Source organism: Bos mutus, chromosome 6 (genome assembly GCF_027580195.1).
Source record: "Bos mutus isolate GX-2022 chromosome 6, NWIPB_WYAK_1.1, whole genome shotgun sequence".
Classification (NCBI taxonomy): domain Eukaryota; kingdom Metazoa; phylum Chordata; class Mammalia; order Artiodactyla; family Bovidae; genus Bos; species Bos mutus.
In genome coordinates this window covers 66174684-66195129 of record NC_091622.1, presented here as the reverse complement: position 1 = coordinate 66195129, position 20446 = coordinate 66174684, and the positions used below count along the sequence as shown (strand labels likewise).

The 20446-nt window shown below is 40.7% G+C and overlaps 1 protein-coding gene across 7 annotated transcripts in view; it reads right to left on the bottom strand.

Moving 5' to 3' along the window:
• ATP10D (ATPase phospholipid transporting 10D (putative)) overlaps positions 1-20446 on the bottom strand; it is a 137355-nt gene that overhangs the window by 36214 nt on the left and 80695 nt on the right. For 6 of the 7 annotated variants that reach the window (XM_070372352.1, XM_070372354.1, XM_070372353.1 and 3 more), the window contains 6 exons: positions 13967-14155; positions 10999-11605; positions 10156-10262; positions 7452-7578; positions 5636-5820; positions 2333-2642 (listed from right to left, as the gene is read on the bottom strand). In XM_070372352.1, coding sequence (XP_070228453.1) covers positions 2333-2642; positions 5636-5820; positions 7452-7578; positions 10156-10262; positions 10999-11605; positions 13967-14155 — 1525 coding nt within the window. The remainder of the gene's footprint in view (positions 1-2332; positions 2643-5635; positions 5821-7451; positions 7579-10155; positions 10263-10998; positions 11606-13966; positions 14156-20446) is intronic. The other variant, XM_070372351.1, reaches the window with a different exon arrangement.

Sequence of the window (20446 nt, the reverse complement as noted above, 5' to 3'; positions counted from 1 at the left end):
TACAGGCTCTACTGAGCATGGGCTTCAATGGCTGCAGCACACTGGCTTAGCTGCCCCACAGCATATGGAATCTTCCTGAACCAGGGATTGAACTCGTGTCTCCTGCATTCGCAGGTGGACTCTTAGCCACTGGACCACCAGGGAAGTCGTCATGTTTCTTTTAGATATGATGCCCCTTCCTTAGGTTTCAAGTACCACTGAGTGTGTCTCTAGTAAACCTGTCGCGTGGTATTATTATGGTTGCTATAGATTTCCTTATCTCAACACAGGGGAAGCTTCTTAAGAGGAGTTATTACATTCCCACTGGTAATGAACATTGGTTGTTCCCAACTGCCCAGCAAACTTTACTTGTTTTCTAATGAAGTATCCTACCTTTTCCTGGGGACTGAGTCCATGTGTTTTGTTAGGATGAACCCAAATCTCCAGATTTGGGATGGGCAACTGAAGCAAGCCTGGGAAATTAGCATCATCTGTTCCCTGGCCTCAGTGATTGGTTCAGAGATGGGTACATGATTCAACTTAATTGATACAATTGACATGTCCAGGGCTGTAGCCTCAGGAACATACGGATCCAGGGCCTTGAACAATTCACTCATTTATATGTTCTTTCAATAGGACAGTTGAACAGAATTCCACCGTAACCCTGATACTTTATTCCAGCAACTTGAAAACATGTACTATTATTTCTCTCAGGTTGCTAATAGGATGAGATATAAAGGTGGGAATTTTCAGTGGCTAGAACAGCATCCTGAGGGGAGAGGCTACCTGAGACTGAAAATAATCCAGGTAGAAGCAGAGACTATAAGGGAAGACTGAGTTCTCATTGTGCTAATGTCTGAATTTTGGTATGTCACAGAACTTAATCTCACCCTGTTTCTCTTGTCCACTTATATTCATTTTTGGTGAGCTTATCTAATATCAAGGCTTTAAATATCATCACTAGACTTACAATTCCCAAATTTATGTCTCTAGCCAATTCCTCATTGCTAAAATCTCAGACTTTATCTCCAGCTGCCTACCTAACATCACTGCTGACAGCTAATGGATTTCTCAAACTTAATGTGTGTAAGCCCCAACTCCTGCTTTCCCTGACTCCATCTCAGTAAATGGATGCTCCATCCTTTATACTCTTAGAGATAAACCCTTGACCTCCCCCTTGACGCCTACTATTCTTCAACACATCCAAGCCATCAGCAAATTTAACCAGCTCTTTCTTCAAACCATGTCCATTATCTGATCACATCCCACCACCTCCTCTGCTCCCACCTGGGCTCGATCCACAGTTCTCTTCTCCCTGAATTATTACAACAGCTGCTCAACTGGTCTTCCTTATGTCCTTGTGATCCAGTGGTTACTCCCAACACAGGAGCCAATGTGACCCTTCTCAACTTAAGGCAGATCATGTCCCTCCTCTGCCCAAAGTCCTCCTGTGGCTCCCTATCTCTACAGATAAAAGCCAAAATTCCTAATGGCCTCCAAGACTTTACATGATCTGGTTGCCTGCCATGTTTCTGCCCTTCACTAACCTGCAGAAGACCCTTCTTTTTGCTCAACCCGCTTTGGGTTTGACACGCTGAGCATGGTGCACATCCTGACATTTCACTGTCTTCTCTGCCAGAAACTCCCCCCAACCCAGATCTCCTATGGCTGCTTTATCATCTCCTTCAAGTCTCTGCTCACGCCACCTGATCAGTAAGACTATCTCTGAAAAACCTATTTTAAATAGCAGCCCCTTCCCTCTCCCCCAATGCTCTTCATCCCTTGACTTTGATTTAATTTTTTCAATAGCACTTGTCACTATCTGACATCTTAAATCTTTATACCTTTTTGTTTTGTTTCACTTTTTACTGCATTGCCCTCCTCCTAGATGTAAGCTCCTTAAGAAAAGGTACTTTGTCGGTTTAGTACACTTGTCTTTCTCCACTGCCTAGGAAAATGCCTGGTACATAGAAGGCACTCAGTAAACAGTTGTTGAACAAATAAATGAATTGTTAATTTTCCTGAGTTTAACTTTCTTGAAGGTAGAACTCAGGGACTTATCAGGTCTACGTTTAACTACATAACCCTTCTAACCCAGGTGATCTGATATGTAACACAGACTCCTATTATGTTGTTTTCTATGTCACATCTCTACCACCTGATTCATAACAGGGGGCCAAATAGGTGATGGAGGGGAACGGGGAGGCAGTCGGGGATGGAGAGAAAGAAGGGAGGAGAACGACAGACCCAGAGAAGGGCAAAGGGATGTACGGAAGAAAGGACAAACAGAAGAATCAGCTTTTGGTGTGACACGAAAGGGAGAAGCATGGGGCTGGGTTCCACTCCCACTCACCGATGGCCAGGGTCATCACCCGGAGGTGGCTTCGAACCAGTTTTACCACCTCGCTCTTCTGTAGGGGCGTGGCTCGGCAGCAGACCACAGCTTGGCAGCGAGCAGTCAGCTCCAGGAACTGCTTCTGCAGACTCTCCTGCAGGGCAAACTCCAGGGTCTTCCCTGTGATAATGAGTGCAGCCCGAAGCCCTGAGCCCTGCAGGGTGGGAGGAGGCTGGTGTAAACTCGCACTCAAGGATGCTTGCTCTGGAGAAGCTGGGTTCTTCTGAAGTTCTTTCAAAATTGTATCCATCAGCATCTCACAGGCATTCTTGAAACAAGAGGCACAAACATTTAGCCTCGGGGCTCCCTTGCTGGCCACCTTCAGCTAAATTTATCACTGCTATTCTTTAACATCTGCCGCATCCAGGCAACCCCAGGGAGGGAGTAACAGGTTCCTTTTGAAGACCTCACAGCTCTTCTGCAGAGACTTCTGTGTGTATGTGGGAAGGGGATAAATAGATGAGGAACATCTCACTTCCAACTACACAACTGAGAAATAGGTGTAAGATTTGTTTATTTGTGCAGTTTACAAATATTTGTGCAGTTTACTTCTCAAACTATAAATCTCAAGTGTGCTCTCGTCTCATTCTTCCATTTTCTATGTGCTTGGCTTTAGGCAAATTATATAACCTCTCTCACCCTCAACTTTCTAATCTGAAAAATACAAATGTCTACATTATAAAGTTGTTGTGAGGAGTAAGTGAAATAATACACGCAAAGCTCCTAGTGTAAAGCACAATACTCAGAATTTAAAACAGTAATTATTATTTTTCTCTTCTTTTTGATTCAACTCGTTTATTCACTCATTCACTTACTATTTACTGAGAATTCTAGGTGCTGGGGACAAGTCAATGAACCGGAAGTCCCCACCCTCACCGAGCTAACATTCTGGTCCTGTTCTCAGCGGCCTCAACACAGTTGGTTTGCATACAATCCCCTCCACTCTCCTCACCCCCGGCTTGTTAGGAAGGTCTCTGAAGACAGATAGCACTTTTAATTTATTTTTGAAACCATCATAACGCCTAAAAGAGGACCAAGTTAGTCACTCAATAAATATTCATTGATGAATTCTACTCAAAACAAGAACAATATAACCAGAAACTACAGTGTCAAATGACACAAAGGACAGAGACAAACAAAAGCCTAGAGCACTGCATTTAAGTTTATACACTCGGTCTAAAACAGTTTATTCAGGAAAGAGTCCCTCACTCAGAGGCCATTTTCTCTTATTTCAAATGCTGTTTTATCAAGTATTTCTCAACCCACAATAAAATAGACTATAGTAGGTATGGATATGTAGGCACACATGGACACAACAAAGGCTTAACAACCTTACTTAACAACAGGGATGGATACACAATTAACAAGAGAGTCAACTTCAAAATGGAGCTACCTGGCAACCTTTACCATGGGTACAAATCTGATCCCATACACCTCAAACGTCCCCAGTGAATCAAATATGCTCATTAGAGGCTCAAAATGTAATAGTAAAAAATTATCTTTAAAAACCCTCTGAAGTTTGGTTAAACTAAAATGGTACATGTGGAAGGTAACATACTCTGCAGTCACTGAAAATCAAGATCTATTAACCTGTTGTGTGCTGTTCAGTTGCTAAGTCATGTCCGCTTCTTTTGCAACCCTATGGACTGTAGCCCACCAGACCCATCTGTCCAGGTGATTTCCCAGGCAAGAATACTGGAGTAGGTTGCCACTTTCTTTTCTGGGGGGTCTTCCCAACCCAGGGATCAAACTCACGTCTCCTACAGTGGCAGGCGGATTCTTTACTAGTGAAGCACCAGGGGAGCCCTTACATCTGCCAGGGGCCATATTAAATAATGTATATTTCCCCATTTAATACACACAACAATGCTATAAAATAGGGATTACTCTCAAATTACAGGTAAGGAAAATGACTCAGGTGGTTAACTCCCAAAGGTCACATACCTGGTCACTGGCAGGCTAAGCATTTGAATCCAGGTCTTACTAGACTTAAGGGCACATCCATTTTAGTGACTAAAATCACCAGGCATTTTCTGGTGCTAACTCCCTAGCTGATACTGGGATCTGGCTGCTAGTTTTGCTTATAGGTTCCTGAGCCACTGTCCACTGCCAAGGAAAACTAAGTCTGTATTAAGGAAAATTCTCCTCCCTCAAAATGTACCATCTAGTTGGGTACTGACTGACGACTGACCATAAAAACATGGCTAATCAAACATGGTAGCCTGTGACCAAGACCCAAGACATGATCCGGGTGACAAGTTTCAGAGAATTTCTGAGAGGCAGGTTGCTATGCCAAAATGAACGTGACTGATAGAGTCTGACAACTTAGGAAGGAAGGAGGAAGGTTTTCCAGGCAAATTATACAATACGCACAAATTCTTAGTATCACTGTATTAAGAATATTCAATAAAATGCCTGTTTAACTAATTAGATTATTTGTGTTAGAGATGAGTGACAGGGCTGGAGGGAAGAGGGTATTGGAAAATATAGGCTGAATCCAAACCTTTTAAATTCCTTCTCCCTAAAAAAGGAGAAGAAAAAACTTTTTTCCCTTCAAGTTCTTTCAACTTTTGATATTTTCAGGTGCACTATATAAGATTTGCCACTAGAGGGCAAGATTATCCTCTGAGCCTAATTTTAGAATTACCAGGAAAATACAAGATTACACCAGAAATCACTTCCCCTCAGCTTGAAAGGGAGGTAGGTGCCTGCCTCACAGCTTGACATATTTTGTCATCATGGGCTAAATCTGGTCAATTCAGTGATAATTCAATATGGGGGTAAAGGGAGAAGCAAATACAATGTAAATTCTTTTAATGGGAATTTTTTCCTTTGAATCATTATATTTTCCAAGCCTTTAAAATAACTAAACAAGCTACATTGCTGGATAGTAGTAGCAGTACAGTCGCTAAGTCGTGTCTGACTCCTCTGACCAAATGGACTGTAGCCTGCCAGACTCCTCTGTCCATGGAATTCTCCAGGCAAGCATACTGTGAGTGGGTTGCCATTTCCTTCTCCAGGGGAGTTTTCTGACCCAGGGATTGAACCCAGGTCTCCTGCATTACAAGTAGTCTCCTGCATTGCAGCCCCGATTCTTTACCGACTGAGCCACCAGGGAAGTCCAACTGCTGGACAGAAGAACTAATTATCAAGGAGCTAATGGTTATTGGTTTTTCTTTCTCCTAACAGTCATGAAATCACAAGTATTCCACTGGCTTTGGGAAAAAAAAAAGGAGACTGGGCTAATCTCAGGGTACATACTTTACTTTCAGTATTGAGGACGAAGAGCTTGTCATTCGGCTCCAGTAGTTTGCACGCATAAGCAATGTTGACAGCTGTCTCCTGTTTGTCCCCTGTCAGCATCCAGATCTTGATTCCAGCTTTGTGAAGGGCTTCTATAGCCTCAGGGACCCCCTCCTGCAGACGATCTTCAATGCCAGTAGCACCTAGAAAATAACCGGAGTTCAATAGGGCTTGTAAGAAACAAAAGCCAGCTGAAGCCCGCCTAAACTATGATGGAACCCTATCTGTTAGCTGATCCTGTCCTGAACTATGCAAACCACTCCAGTAGCTTCAAGGGGTCCAAATGAAATGTTGACCCCTCAGACCAAAATCATATACAAAAAAGTAATACTGGGGGAGGAAAGCCTTAGCAATCAATGAGTTTATCAAACTCACTTGCTCTCCTTCTGGCTAGCTTTCTTCTAGGGGGTTCGAGGGGATTTCACTCAGTTACTTATATAAACTTAATCCCCAATTTTATAATTCTATAATTCCCAAGGGTAAAGACAGGCTTTTAAAGAATGTTCTGGTCAGTAACACACAATATCTATTTTTAATGCTCTTTCATACTATAAGTCCATAATTTCCTTTTCTAAAACAACTGAGACTAGCTATATTTTGGAACTCAAAAGCTCTGCAGATTTTTAAGTAACACGGTACATGTGTCATATCTTATAATATCTGGTAATCAAGCATATTAATATTTCTTTAGCAAAACTTATAAATTACAATCACACTAATTAGGATAATAAACACTTTAAACTGTCTTATCAAATGAGGCCTGATCTTGCCAATAAATGAGTTTTGGCGCTAAACCCACAGAGCATGTTGAGTTTGGGACTGCAGATGAGGAAAAGTGGATCTATTATAGACCATTCACACTGTCATGGAGAAATGACTTGGGAGGAAGATCATTACTCCACTGGCTAGAGACCAAGTCAGGTCATTGCTTTTCTCTGAACCTGAGGAATGGAGCTTAGAGACTGGTATTTTGGTGTGTTAGCATTTATATTAGTATCTAGAGGTCCAGACTCTAAAACAGTGTTTTTCAATCTTGACTTCCTCTTGGGAACTACTTGGGAAACTTTGAAAAATTCAAATACCCCGGCCACATATCAGGCCAACTGAATCAGATTCCATGGGTAGGCACTGGTACTATTTAAACTGCTCCAGGTGATTTTAAGATGCAGTTCAATCTGAAACAAGAGGTGTCAGGTGTGCAACTTTTAGCTGAAACCAAAAAGTAAGAGAGAGAAAAAAATTTTTAGTCCAATTGCAGGCACAGAATAAAGAATATGGGCCCTAGAGTGAGGGATGGATAGCTCTGAGCTTCTCACCAGCTCTGCCGGTGACTAGACTGTGACTCTGAACAAGTCATTAAACTGCTCTGTGCCCCAAGTTTCTTCTACATACAACAGATCTGTAGCGTGGGATTCAAAAAGACAACATATATTAAAAAACCTTATCCAATACCTGGCAAGAAACTCTAGCTTTCTTCTCTTGAACAAGAGTATTTATTCAGCTTTATAGTCTATGTTAAGTGTTGAATTGTTAAATGATCTTAAGGATGATCACCCTGACCCTACCACAAATGAAGTCAAGTTTATTGTGGTTGAAAATGGACTGGGAAAGATTGGAAGGTGGGTAGAAATCAAACTGGACAGGGTGGATAGAACCACAAATATATATTGGATTAAAGTGGGAAAAAAAGGCACTGGTGAATAAATAACTAATACAGAGACATTAAGCATTTAAAAAAATTCTCCATTAAGACAATACACCGTAGTCCACCTACCAAGTAAAGTTAGTTTGTTCTCCAACCTCATGGCAGATTCAAGGAGTAATTCTTCCCTGTTGTCAATGCTGGTTTCAGCTAAAAAATGATTTCTCAGCCACTCTGCATATTCAGTGTCACTCATGACCTATGGAGGGGGAAAAAAGCTATGAGGCAGGCTATGTGATAAACCTGTCAAGACCCACCCTAGAAAAATATCAAACCATGAACTCATTTTAGGTATACCTCTTTCTGGGTTCACTCAGGCCAGGTCCAAATACCATACGCAGTAGCAAACCTTTCTGTGATCAGACTAGTAAAACCCTGAGGATGGATGGACCCTGTAGCTCAGTATCTCTGGGAAATTCTACTCATAAGATGCAAGTGGGTTAATCCATTTAATTAAACCAGGAACTATGAAGAGAGAAAGGAGAAAGGAACCACTTGGAAAGTGAAATCCAGGGGGATTCTAATGGTGCAGTTGAGAAAGTGGCGTTGGGTACTCAATTTCAGGTGTCACAGAACTATAGGGCAGCACTGTTTCGTTCGGCCGTACCATGCGGCACGTGGGATCTTGGTTCCCCCACTCAGGGATCAAACCCACACTCCCTGCATTGGAAGCTTGGAGTCTTAACCACTGGACCACTGGGAAAGTCCCACCTTTGATTTCTTTTGATGGTTGGTTTATGGGGTGAGTTATTCATAGGGGTTAAAAGAAAGAGGAAGCCAAATGATTAAAGCAAGAAAGCTCTCTTCCAAACAAAACATTAAGTGGAATTCCTAGAGAAAGAACCAATGCCACATGTTCCTTTGTCTTCAGCTTGCTATAGAGAAGAAATCTACTTTCAATTCTTATAAAGCAGCATGCAGTTGATGGGGTGAGCCAATTCCTCTACTCGTTCTTGCCCACAAGGTAATTTGATTTGGGAGAATCTGACATTTGCTGGGCTATATCTTTATTAGGACAGAATCATTCCACTGAAAAGGCAGAAGCTCTGTTTTGATCTTAATTTCTTCACTCTTACAACCATGTGTGAGACAGGCTTTTGATTATCCTTGCAGCTGAAATTAAGTGCTTCGGAGTCTATAAAATATGCTACTTTCCCTAAGGCAGTTCCCAAGAATTAGAATTTGGGAAAGAAATGAGAGATGCATGCACTGGCCTCAGGACCTAGTTACAGTCTCCAATTCAGTTAAGACTCCAATTCAATCCGCAGTTCTCTCAGGAGCTCTATCGTTTAGGTATTATCGGACAGCCATTAAAGAATGGATACTTTGATCTACACAACTCTCTCCATCTTCTCTACTAGTTAGAGATCACAATGAAGGACAGAAAATTGACACTCTGGCTTCTAACACAGCAAAAATTAACTGCAGGGCTCAGAGCCAGGGAGGGAGAGGATGACAGAATGAGTGGGAAGTAGTTATGGAGGAGAGAGAGAGTTGGCAAGAGCAGCCTTCTTGGTTCTCCTCCAGTATTTCCCCTGTGTGGGCTGACAGATAAAACACTGAAGGACAAGAAACAAGGAACAAAGTCTTAGCTATATCTTGATAGCAGACTCCCTTCCCTTCCCCATAAGTACATTCTTCCCTTGCCTTAGGCCTTACTAGACTCTCCTTCCCTACCTTAACTAGACTTCCCCATCTTCTCCTGCCAGGGCTCTCATCAATGAGCTAGCTGAATCTCCACTGAAGGAAGAAACATTACCTAGGTGTGCATTTGGGGATACAGTTGTAGGGATGGGACTTGGCATGTCTTGGCTTATTAATAAGGGGGGGGATCTCAAGGTGTAAGGTTTTGCATAGGCTTATTACACCTGAGTGGGCTTCCCAGGTGGCACTAGTGGTAAAGAACCTGCCAATGCAGGATACATAAGAAGATGCGGGTTCAACCCCTGGGTCAGGAAGATGCCCTGGAGAAGGAAATGGGAACCTACTCCAGTATTCCTGACTGGAGAGGCCCATGGACAGAGGAGCCTGGTGGGTCCACAGGGTTGCAAAGAGTCAGACACAACTAAAGCAACTTAGCACATAGCACACATTACAGCTGAGCAGCTGGACTTGGTCAGTACAGAAGCCATGCCCCACTGGCCAAGGGGCACAAAAAAAACTTAACGAATTTACTCTTAAAAGACTCTGTATCTCAGTTTCTCCCAGGCTCCCAGGGATGGTTTTGGTAGTAACACCCCTCAAATCACTTCTGGAACTCGACTTTCTTATTACATAATTTTTTATGTAGAAAGGAAAAACTAGGTCTCAGGATTATTCTACATAGACAATAATCAAAACTGAGATAATATTTAGGGAATTTATCTGGATTTACAGATAAAGATGTACAAGCAAACAAGGAAAAAATATCAAGAACTTCTACGGTGAAAATAAAGGCCAGTCTCTGGCCTCATTCATTAAAAATGCTGCAAGACAGAGGAATGACATTTACAAGGTACTGAGAGCAGAGAGTAGGATCCAGGAATTTTTATTCCCAGCCATACTGCAGTTTCCAAATGAAAATACTCAAATCTATTGAAAACTTTTCTGGCAAAATACTTTGAGAACAAAGTGACCAACTAATATATAAGGAATAAAGAAGCTATATGAAAAGAAAGCCACTGGCCCAGGAACTTTCTCAGATATCTGGATCAGGGTTTGATACATGCTTGTTTTCATTAAATGATGGTCGAACACAGGAAAGAAGGAAGCCAGAGGGTGCCCCAAGCAGCCTCACCCTCTTCGCTATACACAGAGTGCGCAGGCCTCGTTTGGCGTAGTCATCCAAGTGCTTCTGGGTTTTCTCCCTTATCATCATCTGCTGTTTTTCCAGACCTGGTCCATCTGAAATAATTGACGACACACAAGTGCTCCTACCAGCTTATCCAACGACAGACATTTTTTAAAAATAATGGAAGCTTAATCCATAACAAACAAAAGGCCTCACAGTTTTGAACCCTAAATGTGCATTTATAAAAGGGACCCCCTCAGAATAAATTTTTCCCTTGTTCCTTTCTCCTTGGGGAGAAAAAGGCCCCCAAATTAATATAAATAGCATTCCCACAACAGTGATAATGACAGTAACAATGATTATACTGATGCTGGCTGTCTTCCACCGAGCACTTACCATTTTCTAGGCTCTGAGCAGAGGCACTGCATATATTGCATATAGTATATCCCTTTGATCCATTATCTGCTGATTATACTATGGACAAACGTTATTTGTTTTTGTAAAAATGTGAAAGACTATACTTGAGAACCCTAATATTGCATAAGAATTATATAAAAATGTGAAACCCTATACTTGAGTGTAACTTCTGTTGTTTTAAATGTTTGTGTCCTCTGCCATGAGTTACACAACATTCTTACTTTCAAAAGAAAGAATACAGATTTGAACCCTGGTCTACGGAACCCCAAAACTTAGGTGCTTTCTCACCAAATCCTAGGCAACTTTCCCTACTTCATCAAGTGTGATGGATCCTCACAGATCTGCTTGTTTGCCTTTACAAGACCATTGAGAGTAGCCCTGTGATCACCAAGCCCTTCCCATCACTTCTTTCTCAGACCTGCATGAACCCACCTGGGGAAGCCACAGAGAGCAACTCCATGATTGCAGAATCAGCACCCTTTGTATATACCACCACTTGGTTGGAAAGGGGGTGCCGGACCACCACGGACATTCTTTTTCTTACTGAGTCAAAGGGCAGGATGTGTAGGAGTTGAAATGTTAATGGTCCCAAAGCGGCAAAGTCCACCACGACCTGGTCTGGGGTCCGGGACTGCAGAGTGCACTGGTAAGCCCGGGCAGCATACACTAAGGCAGCTTCATCGGGGCTCTCAGCCTCATAACACAGGCTGGAGGTCAAGGGCTGTCCGGGGAGGGCTTCCACCTTGCCATTTGCGATGCCTGCATCGCTGTTTTGTTTCTCAATTTCTGTGGGACAAGCTGAGTCATCAGAGCCCTGGAGGCTCTCACTCGTCTGGGAGATCTCTTCCTCCACAGGTGAGGCTGGTTTCATTCTATTAAACAGAGAGAGTCTGCTCACAAAGGCGTTTGGGACTCCAGATGGCTCTTTCCCACTGGCAAGAGACGGTGAACTCGACCTTCGGACAGACAGTCTCTGGAAGAGGTTTTTAATCTCTTCCAAAGATTTAATGGGTATTCCACGCAGAGAAGAGAGTCCGACCTAAGAAAGATAACATGAGAAGGTCTCAATAAAACAGTCAAAAGCAGTTGATAACAACTATGAAGTCAAACTAGGGGACAAAAAGGACAATGAAAAGTTACTACTCCCTTACATAGCAAACTGTTTCATGTTTTGCACAATGCTGCAAAAAAATTAATAAAAATAAAAGCAGCCGTTATGAAAAAGATGTGCTAATGTTGATAGCACTGCGAATTTCTACAACCATTTAGGAAGAAATCTGACAGCTCATAGCAAAAGATATGAAGTGTGCTAATATTGGTAGCAGTGGGCATACTTTTAGCAAATTTTTCTGATAATATAACCTAATATAAAAAAAATTATCTTTATTATATGCATCCTAGCAATAATAATTTAAAAATTATAAGTATTCAATAACAAATTAGAAACATCTTAAAATGTTATATAATATTTAAATATCAAGTTTATAAAGATTACAGGGCCATACTGAAAAAGCTATAAAAACAGTATGAGCAGCAGAAAAACAAATGAGTAATACACATTTAAAACACTAGAAGAAAGTAAATCAAAAGACTAACAAAATGTGTTTTTTCTTTCATTTTTCAGATTATAAAAAAGGTTGTTAATTTGACTTAAGAAAAATACGCCAATAAAGTAGTTTATGAAAGACTATCAATATCATGATATGAATTCAAATTTCTACTTTTATAGAACTTTTTCTTGTTCATATTCTGATTTCTTCTAGAACTCTTATCAGTGATTCAATTTAGAATACTAATTGGAAAGACCAATTAACTGAATTCTAAAATTTTCACAATAGAATGTCCAAAGAATTAAAGAATTTTCTCCTAATAATTATTAATTTTATGATAGTTTGAGGGACTCATGTTGGTCAATTTGCAAACTTACTGGCAACTCAAAAATGAAAAGTGAACTCAACTACAGATGACGTTTCTGTATTACATATGAATTTCAATGAGCTCTTTATTTACTGCTTTTATTCACCTATTTTAAGGTACCACCTTAAAATATCATGAGGCTTAGGCTTTTATATGCCTACAGAGATTTTCTTTCAGGCCACGGAATATTACATTCTTTGGGGATAAGACAACTATATTTCTTAAGCAGAAAACACCAAAAGATGTCTGCATTGGAAATAGATGTATATCAAAAGGTGTTGTATGAGGGAAAAAAACAGAATAACCAGTGATTTATCCTCTAACTAGATAACTTCAAAGAGCAAGTTTCTAATTGAAATCTGATAAAAATATAGTTTCTGATCAAATGAAAGCTTAATGAGAAGTTATTTTTATGTTAAAACTGACCACCTCTGAAGTTGCCAAGAGAAAATGATCTAATAGAAAATGAAAATTTAATTGGGTTGAGCTGCAAATTGAATTTTAAGTGGATGCGTGCAAAAGGGGAAATAGTTATACTCAAGGAAGACAGCACAGCGAGTGGTGAATCACCAATCTCTAAAGCAAGCTTTCCTTTTTAATTGAAAATGAATTTTCCATGAATTCTAAGCTACAAAGAGACTTTAAAGATTCAGCTTGTGTGGGAACAGCAGAACCTTGGTATATTATAGATGTATTGGATCTTCCAGCGATTGAGTTTACATTACCCAAGTGGCATATGAAAAGGTATATTATCATTAAACATGATAATGAATCTGATACTTTATATTTTGCTTGATGTAGTGCATATGTTCAGAAGTTTCACAGAAAGCTTCAATTTGTTAGGCAAAGTAAAGCAAAATGAAGAGAGTCACATTTGCCAAGAACTGCTCTCATTAGCTACCCTCCTGGAAGCAAAGTAGTGTAGTAGCATGGATCCATACTCCCTGGGTTCAAGCCTATTTCCCCAATAAACTGGTCCTGTATCCCTGGGCAAGTTACTTAAGCTTACCTGTAAAATGAGTAGTAGAGTAATAGTACCTAACTCATGGAACTGTTGGGAGTATTAAACCTATTAATACCAACAAATCGCTTAGAACATCATAAATTCAGAGTACAGGTTAAGTGATGTATAAATGTTACCTGTTACTATTGTTAATCACAATCCATATAAGACCACGGGGCTTCCCAGGTGGCAAAAGTGGTAAAGAACCCACCTGCCAATGCAGGTTAGACGTAAAAAAACTCCAGTTCGATCCCTGGGTAAGGAAGGTCCCCTGGAGGAGGGCATGGCAACCCACTCCAGTATTCTTGCCTGGAGAATCCCCATAGACAGAGGAGCCTGGCAGGCTACAGTCCATGGAGTTGCAAAGATTTGGACACGACTGAAGCAACTTAGCATGCATGCACAGTGAGAGCACATAACAAATATATTTAAACCCACAGTTCTCTTCTGGAAGGTGACCCTTGTTTGCATTAGTCTTACCTTTTGCCGTGGCTGGTTAGGAGCAGAAACCACTACTGTGTTGCAAATTGCCAATGCAATAAAGAAGTCGATGATGTACAGAGTCTCCAGTGGTGGATCTGGGATAGTCTCATCCGTTGGGGTGAAGAGCAGAGGTGTAATCTGACTAAACTTGTCCAAAAGCCTGGTGTCTGGTACCACATCTGTTTCCTGAATATCCAATGAGACAAAGTGTAGTCACAATAAGCATCTAAAAATATGAATTTTAAATCTACACAAGGAGGATGATTTCTAACCAGAATCTATGAAACATGAGACAGTATTCTTTAAAAATAAAATTTAATGTACATGGTATCATGGGAAATGAAAAAAAGGAAAAGACAAAAAATTAAATGCAAAATCTAGAATGCAGATATGAAAGGAGATTACCTTGACTATTAAAGTAAGAGATAGAGACAATGCCTTTCACCAAATTCTAATTGAATGAGCCTTGCCTTATTTTGAAATATACAGTACAGAGCTATATTTTACTGTAGGATTCTACTTTGGGCATAGATTCATCCAACAGCAACTGATGAATATTAATTCTTTTAAAACTGAGCATGTTATTCATACTATGTTAACAAAATATTTTATGGCTCAAGTCACTACTATTGTTTAAAAACCAACCCTGCAAAATAAAAACTACTATAAGCAAGTTAACAGAGTGTATCTGTATTTCCCTACTAATACCTTACAAGCCATGAACATCCATGCTTGCTATGCTAAGTTGCTTCAGATGTGTCCAACTCTTTGCGACCCTATGGACTGTACCCCCTTGTTCATGGTTCTTCTGTCCATGGGATTCTGGACTGGAGTGCGTTGTCATTCTCTCTTCCAGGGGATCTTCCCGACCCAGAGACAGAATCAGCGATGAACATTCAAGGGTCCCTCTAAGAGATTTCTGATTATCAAATATATCTGGCAACTGTGACCTATGCCTTTCTCTTTTGTACAATTCCTTTTACAAATTGGCTTTAAGAAGTTTGATTATTGGGGGAAAATACTTCATTCTGTTTAACACAGTACTTTGCACACTTATTTAGAAGTACCAACTTTAAGGAAAGAATACTGTTGTAGAAATTTCTTTATAATTTTGTAATATGTAGTCAACTGCTTTAGAAATTTTTCAGATGATTCAAAAAAGGGATCATCAACTCTGAATCAAGTCTTCAAAAAAGTGCCACTGTATTCTAGAGGAATCCAGGATGCTGGCAAAGCATACTGACTTCAGGAAAGCTGAGAGAGGCGATGGAGAGAACAGACTCAAATAAGGAGATGCTTGATGTTAGACTTAGTGATCATGGCTTGCGTTTTACACTTAGGAGTCCGGTAAGTTTTAACACAGGCTCAACAAGCAAAGAGCACAGGCTGGAAATCATATGGGTTTGGGCTCAGGCTCTAGATCCACTACATGCTCTCTAGGGGCCTCAGGCAACTTACTTATTTAACCCTCTGAGCTTCATTTCCCTCTTCTGAATAATCTTAACAAGTATACCTACCTCAGAGGGTGGCTGTATAAAGTAAATAAGACAACAAGTGAGACGAGACCAGCACAACAGAAACTGAAATAATTTTATGTTCCTTTTTCTTCTGGAATGACACACTCATTTTCAGGCAGTTTACCTGGTTCACTGCTAAGTCGCTTCAGTCGTGTCCGACTCTGTGCAACCCCATAGACGGCAGCCCACCAGGCTCCACCGTCCCTGGGATTCTCCAGGCAAGAACACTGGAGTGGGTTGCCATTTCCTTCTCCAATGCATGAAAGTGAAAAGTGAAAGTGAAGTCGCTCAGTCGTGTCCAACTCTTAGCGACCCCAGGGACTGCAGCCTACCAGGCTCCTCTGTCCATGGGATTTTCCAGGCAAGAGTACTGGAGTGGGGTGCCATTGCCTTCTACCTGGTTCACAGTGGGTTTCAAAGGTCCCAGTTTTCTGCTGTCAAAAGACATTCTTAAATTTCTACCTAAAGGCAGCATCTATTGTTCTGAGACAGTTTACTCAGCAAAATTTGAACCATGTTGTGTTTGATAGAGCTTGTAAATGTCTGTAATCTGACGACTGCTCATTAACTAGTTGGCCACATTCCCTCTCAAGACTCACACAGAGTAACACTGAGCCAGCAAGAGTCTGTGCTGCGTCCTCAGTTACTTGGAGAACCATCCCTTCCTTGAGGATCCCCTTGCCAAAGTTAGTTACAAGAGAGTGGCAAGGTCTGATGCTTGGGAACCTTGCTGCATGGAATTGATGAAGGCTATGATGATACTGGCATCTAGTGAGTGTGAGAGATGCCACAGGCTGGAGCAGTATTTCCAAAGGCATCCTTCTCAAAATGTTTATACATATTAAGCAAAACTCCAAAGAGTCCCATACTAAAATAAGTTTAAGAAATGTTTAAATAGGTCTCTCTATTGTAGCACTTCTAAGAGTGTTTAAAAGGTACTGGGAATCTCCAAGAAGAAGCCAGTATGCAAGTTTTGGTAATGTTATCTCTAACAGACATTTGCTCTTTGGAACACGATAAGGATTGAGTTACAGACCTTAGAAGCAAACAGTGATTTTATTGTACTGATGATCTCCACACGGATGAGTAACTGGCTTCAGAACATCAGGACTCTACTTCATTCTGAAGTTCCTCTAAGACTAATGACAGGTTTGTAAGGTCCATCTTGGTGACAAACACTGTTGACATAAGTCAACCTAATGGGTCATTCAGGGAATTTAAGAACCGATGCTGTGGCCATGAGAATAAAAGAAGACATGGAGCTGACCAAAGCTGGGACTCTGACTGGAAACTGTATTTACAAAAAGAATTGTCGCAATAGACGTGAGGAACTCAGGACCATACAAGACCCTAAAAGCATAAACATATATATATAAAGAATAACCCAGAAGATTTAAGGAATGAGCCATGTCAAAATGAAGCTGCAAGAACAAAATATTCTTCCCTTTAGTTGGTGTCTCTAACAAGTTAACCCTGAGTGACTAAGGTGTTTAGTTCCTGAACTCAGGAGAAGTATAGAGTTATCACACACAATTGTTATGTGTAAGATGGTTTGACAGGGTTTTTTTTTTTTTTTTCTTCTAAGATCCAAATCTTCCTCATGGCTACCTTCTATTTCAAAATTGACTTTTCTCTCTTTTTTTTTTTTTTCTGTGATGGACAGCTCCTGTCTTCTCTGAACTTGAATTAACCCAAGAACCAAATCCACACCATCCAGCTTTAAATAATTCCATGTATATGTACTTCTCTCCCCACAGAGAAAGTTCCTTTAAAGGAAGGAACCTATATCTTATAGATTTTTGCATATGTTTTAAAATTGAAGAACAGTTGATTTACAATGTTTCAGGTATACAAAAAAATGATTCAATTATATATACATCTATTCTTTTTCAAAATTTTTCCATTCTAAGTTATTATTTGGTATTGAATATACTTCCCCAAGCTATACAGTAAATCCTTGTTGCTTATATATTTTATGTATTCAGGTCAGTTGCTCAGTCATGTCCGACTCTTTGTGACCCCATGGACTGCAACACACCAGGCTTCCCTGTCCATCACCAACTCCCGGAACTTGCTCAAAATCATGTCCATTGAGTCGGTGATGCCATCCAACCATCTCGTCCTCTGTTGTCCCCTTCTCTTCCTGCCTTCAATCTTTCCCAGCTTCAGGGTCTTTTCCAAGACCTTTTCATGTATTGTAGCTTGATCTCTTAAACCCATGCTCCTAATTTATCCCTTCCCCCTTTCTTCTTTAGTAACTATAAATTTGTTTTCTACATTTTTGAGTCTATTTCTGTTTCATAATAAACTCATTTGTATCATTTTTTTAGATTTCACATGTAAGTGATATCGGGCTTCCCTGGTGACTCAGTGGTAAAGAATCCACCTACCAAGCGGGAGATTCAGGCTTGATCCTGGGTTAGGAAGATCCCCGGGAGAAGGAAATGGCAACCCACTCCAGTATTCTTGCCTGGGAAATCCTATGGACAGAATAGCCTGGAGAGCTACATTCCATGGGGTCACAAAAGACTCGGACACAACAGAGCGATTAAACAATAAGTAATATCATATGATATTTGTTTTTGTCTGACTTCATTTAGTATGATAATCTCTATCCATGTTGCTGCAAAAGGCATTATTTCATTATTTTTTTATGGATTTTTTTTTAACATATCTTATGGATTTTTGGATTCCTAACTCAGTAGCTGTGTCAGTACCTGGCACGTGGATAAGCTATAAAATTTTATTGCTGTACATTACTAATAAACATTTGCTGGTTTTATATTCCATAAAGAAGGGGGTGGATAACATTAAAAAGATGTTATTCTTAGAAAACAAAGACATAACCCCCTCCCACTTGACCTCAAATAGACATTATTTTATGCAGTGAAAAATTGTATACTCTTAATTAGAGACTACAGAACATGATGTAGACAGCTTCCCATATTTAAAGTAAGCCTTATCTGTTTCATGGTGGGAGTACAACGTCTTAGTCCTAGCATCTGGCTATTTGAAACCTTACATTTGCTGCCACGATTCATATAATGTCTTCTTACCAGGTTGCAGATTTCACATTCACCTTTCTTTCTCCCTCTCTCCCTCCCTCCCCATTCTCCCTCTCCTATTTTCCTTCCTTCATTTCTTTCTGTATTTGCCCCCTGTGCAAATCCAATTAAAACAAACACTGGCCAAGACTTCTCTTTGCTCTCTCAAAGTGTCTGCCAAAGTTTTTGTGTAGTCTTACTATGTACTGAATGTTAACTCTGTTTTCAAACTGAGAATGACTTGGACCCACTTTGTTTATGCAAATTCAAAAATGTCCAAAGTTAAAGAATGAACAAAGATACTCCGTGTGGGAGATAACACTGACCAAGGTCTAACACTGTGCCCTGTTGTTCAGTTGCTGAGTTGTGTCCAACTTTTTGCAACCACATGGACTGTAGCCCACCAGCCTCCTCTGTTCATGGAATTTCCCAGGCAAGAATACTGGAGTGGGTTGCCATTTCCTTCTCCAGGGGATCTTCCTGACCCAGGGATCAAACCCATGTCGCCTGCTTGGCAGGCGATTCTTTCCCACTGAGCCACCTGGGAAGCCCAACACTGCTCTGCTCCTCTGTCACCTGCACCCAAGGTGTTTATCTCATTTCCTGCTCCACCCTCACTCCAATCCTAGGGACGCAGCACTCCATCTGGACAACTGTGGCACAGATATAGATACAAATGCCTTCTGCCTCAGATTCCTAAATACCAAAGACCTAAGAGAAAAGATAAAGGCCAACAGCCACACATGCACAGCTCATCCTCCCCACTACATTCTCCCTGGTTGTGTGGTTCTGAGCCTTTGCACACACTATATACTGTCTGCCCTGAGTGCTTTTCCTTCCTTTTCTACTGTGAACCCTCTACTCATTAGTTTAATCATAAAATAAGTTTTACCTCTTTTGTGAAGCTTTTCTTGATCCCTTCTCATCCCCATAGAGTTGATGACTCTCTTCTTTGTGCCTTTTTAATACTATGGATTAACTACCATTACTGCATCTTCAATACAGGATTACTTCTATTTACTTATATGTCTGCCTCCTCTATCAAAAGCAAAGCGGAAAGCTGGGGATGTGTCTTATCCGTTTTACATCCCAGGCTCTAGTATTATGTCACTGTCTTCCATTACTCCATTAATGGGATATTACTCCATTTATGGAATATTTACTCCGTAAATATTTATTATTGATCTATGGTATCAGCAACACCTCAAGGAAAGATGGGTGCACAGAATATATGGGATCCTGGGTGCATGGAACTGACATCCTAGGTGGGGGAGATAATTAACCTATAAATAGATGGTTCTATTTATACAAGACAAGATGGTTCTATTCAGACAAGTGTGCAGGAGATGGAACATACTTTGGATTGGGTGGTCAGTGAGATTTACTGAATCTTACTACCATGTTGAAGAATTGATGCTTTTGAACTGTGGTGTTGAAGAAGACTCTTGAGAGTCCCTTGGACAACAAGGAGATCAAACCAGTCAACCCTAAATGAAATCGACCCTGTAATATTCATTGGAAGGACTGATGCTGAAGCTCTAATACTCTGGCCACTGGATGCAAAGAGCTAACTACTGGAAAAGACCCTGATGCTGGGAAAGATTGAGGGCAAGAGGAGAAGGGGATGACAGAGGTGAGATGGTTGGATAGCATCACTGACTCAATAGATATGAGTCTGAGAAAACTCCAGGAGATAGTGAAGGACAGGGAAGCCTGCCGAGCTGCAGTTCATGGGGTCACAAAGAGTCTGGCATGGCTTAGCAACTGAACAACAAGATTTACTGAGGAGGTGACATCTGAGCTGAGACCTCAGTGAAAAGAAAGGAAACAGCCATATAAAGATCTAGGAGGATAGCACTCCAGGTAGAATGAATAGCATGCTTGCTGAATGAAAACTTCTTGAGGATTAAAGAAGC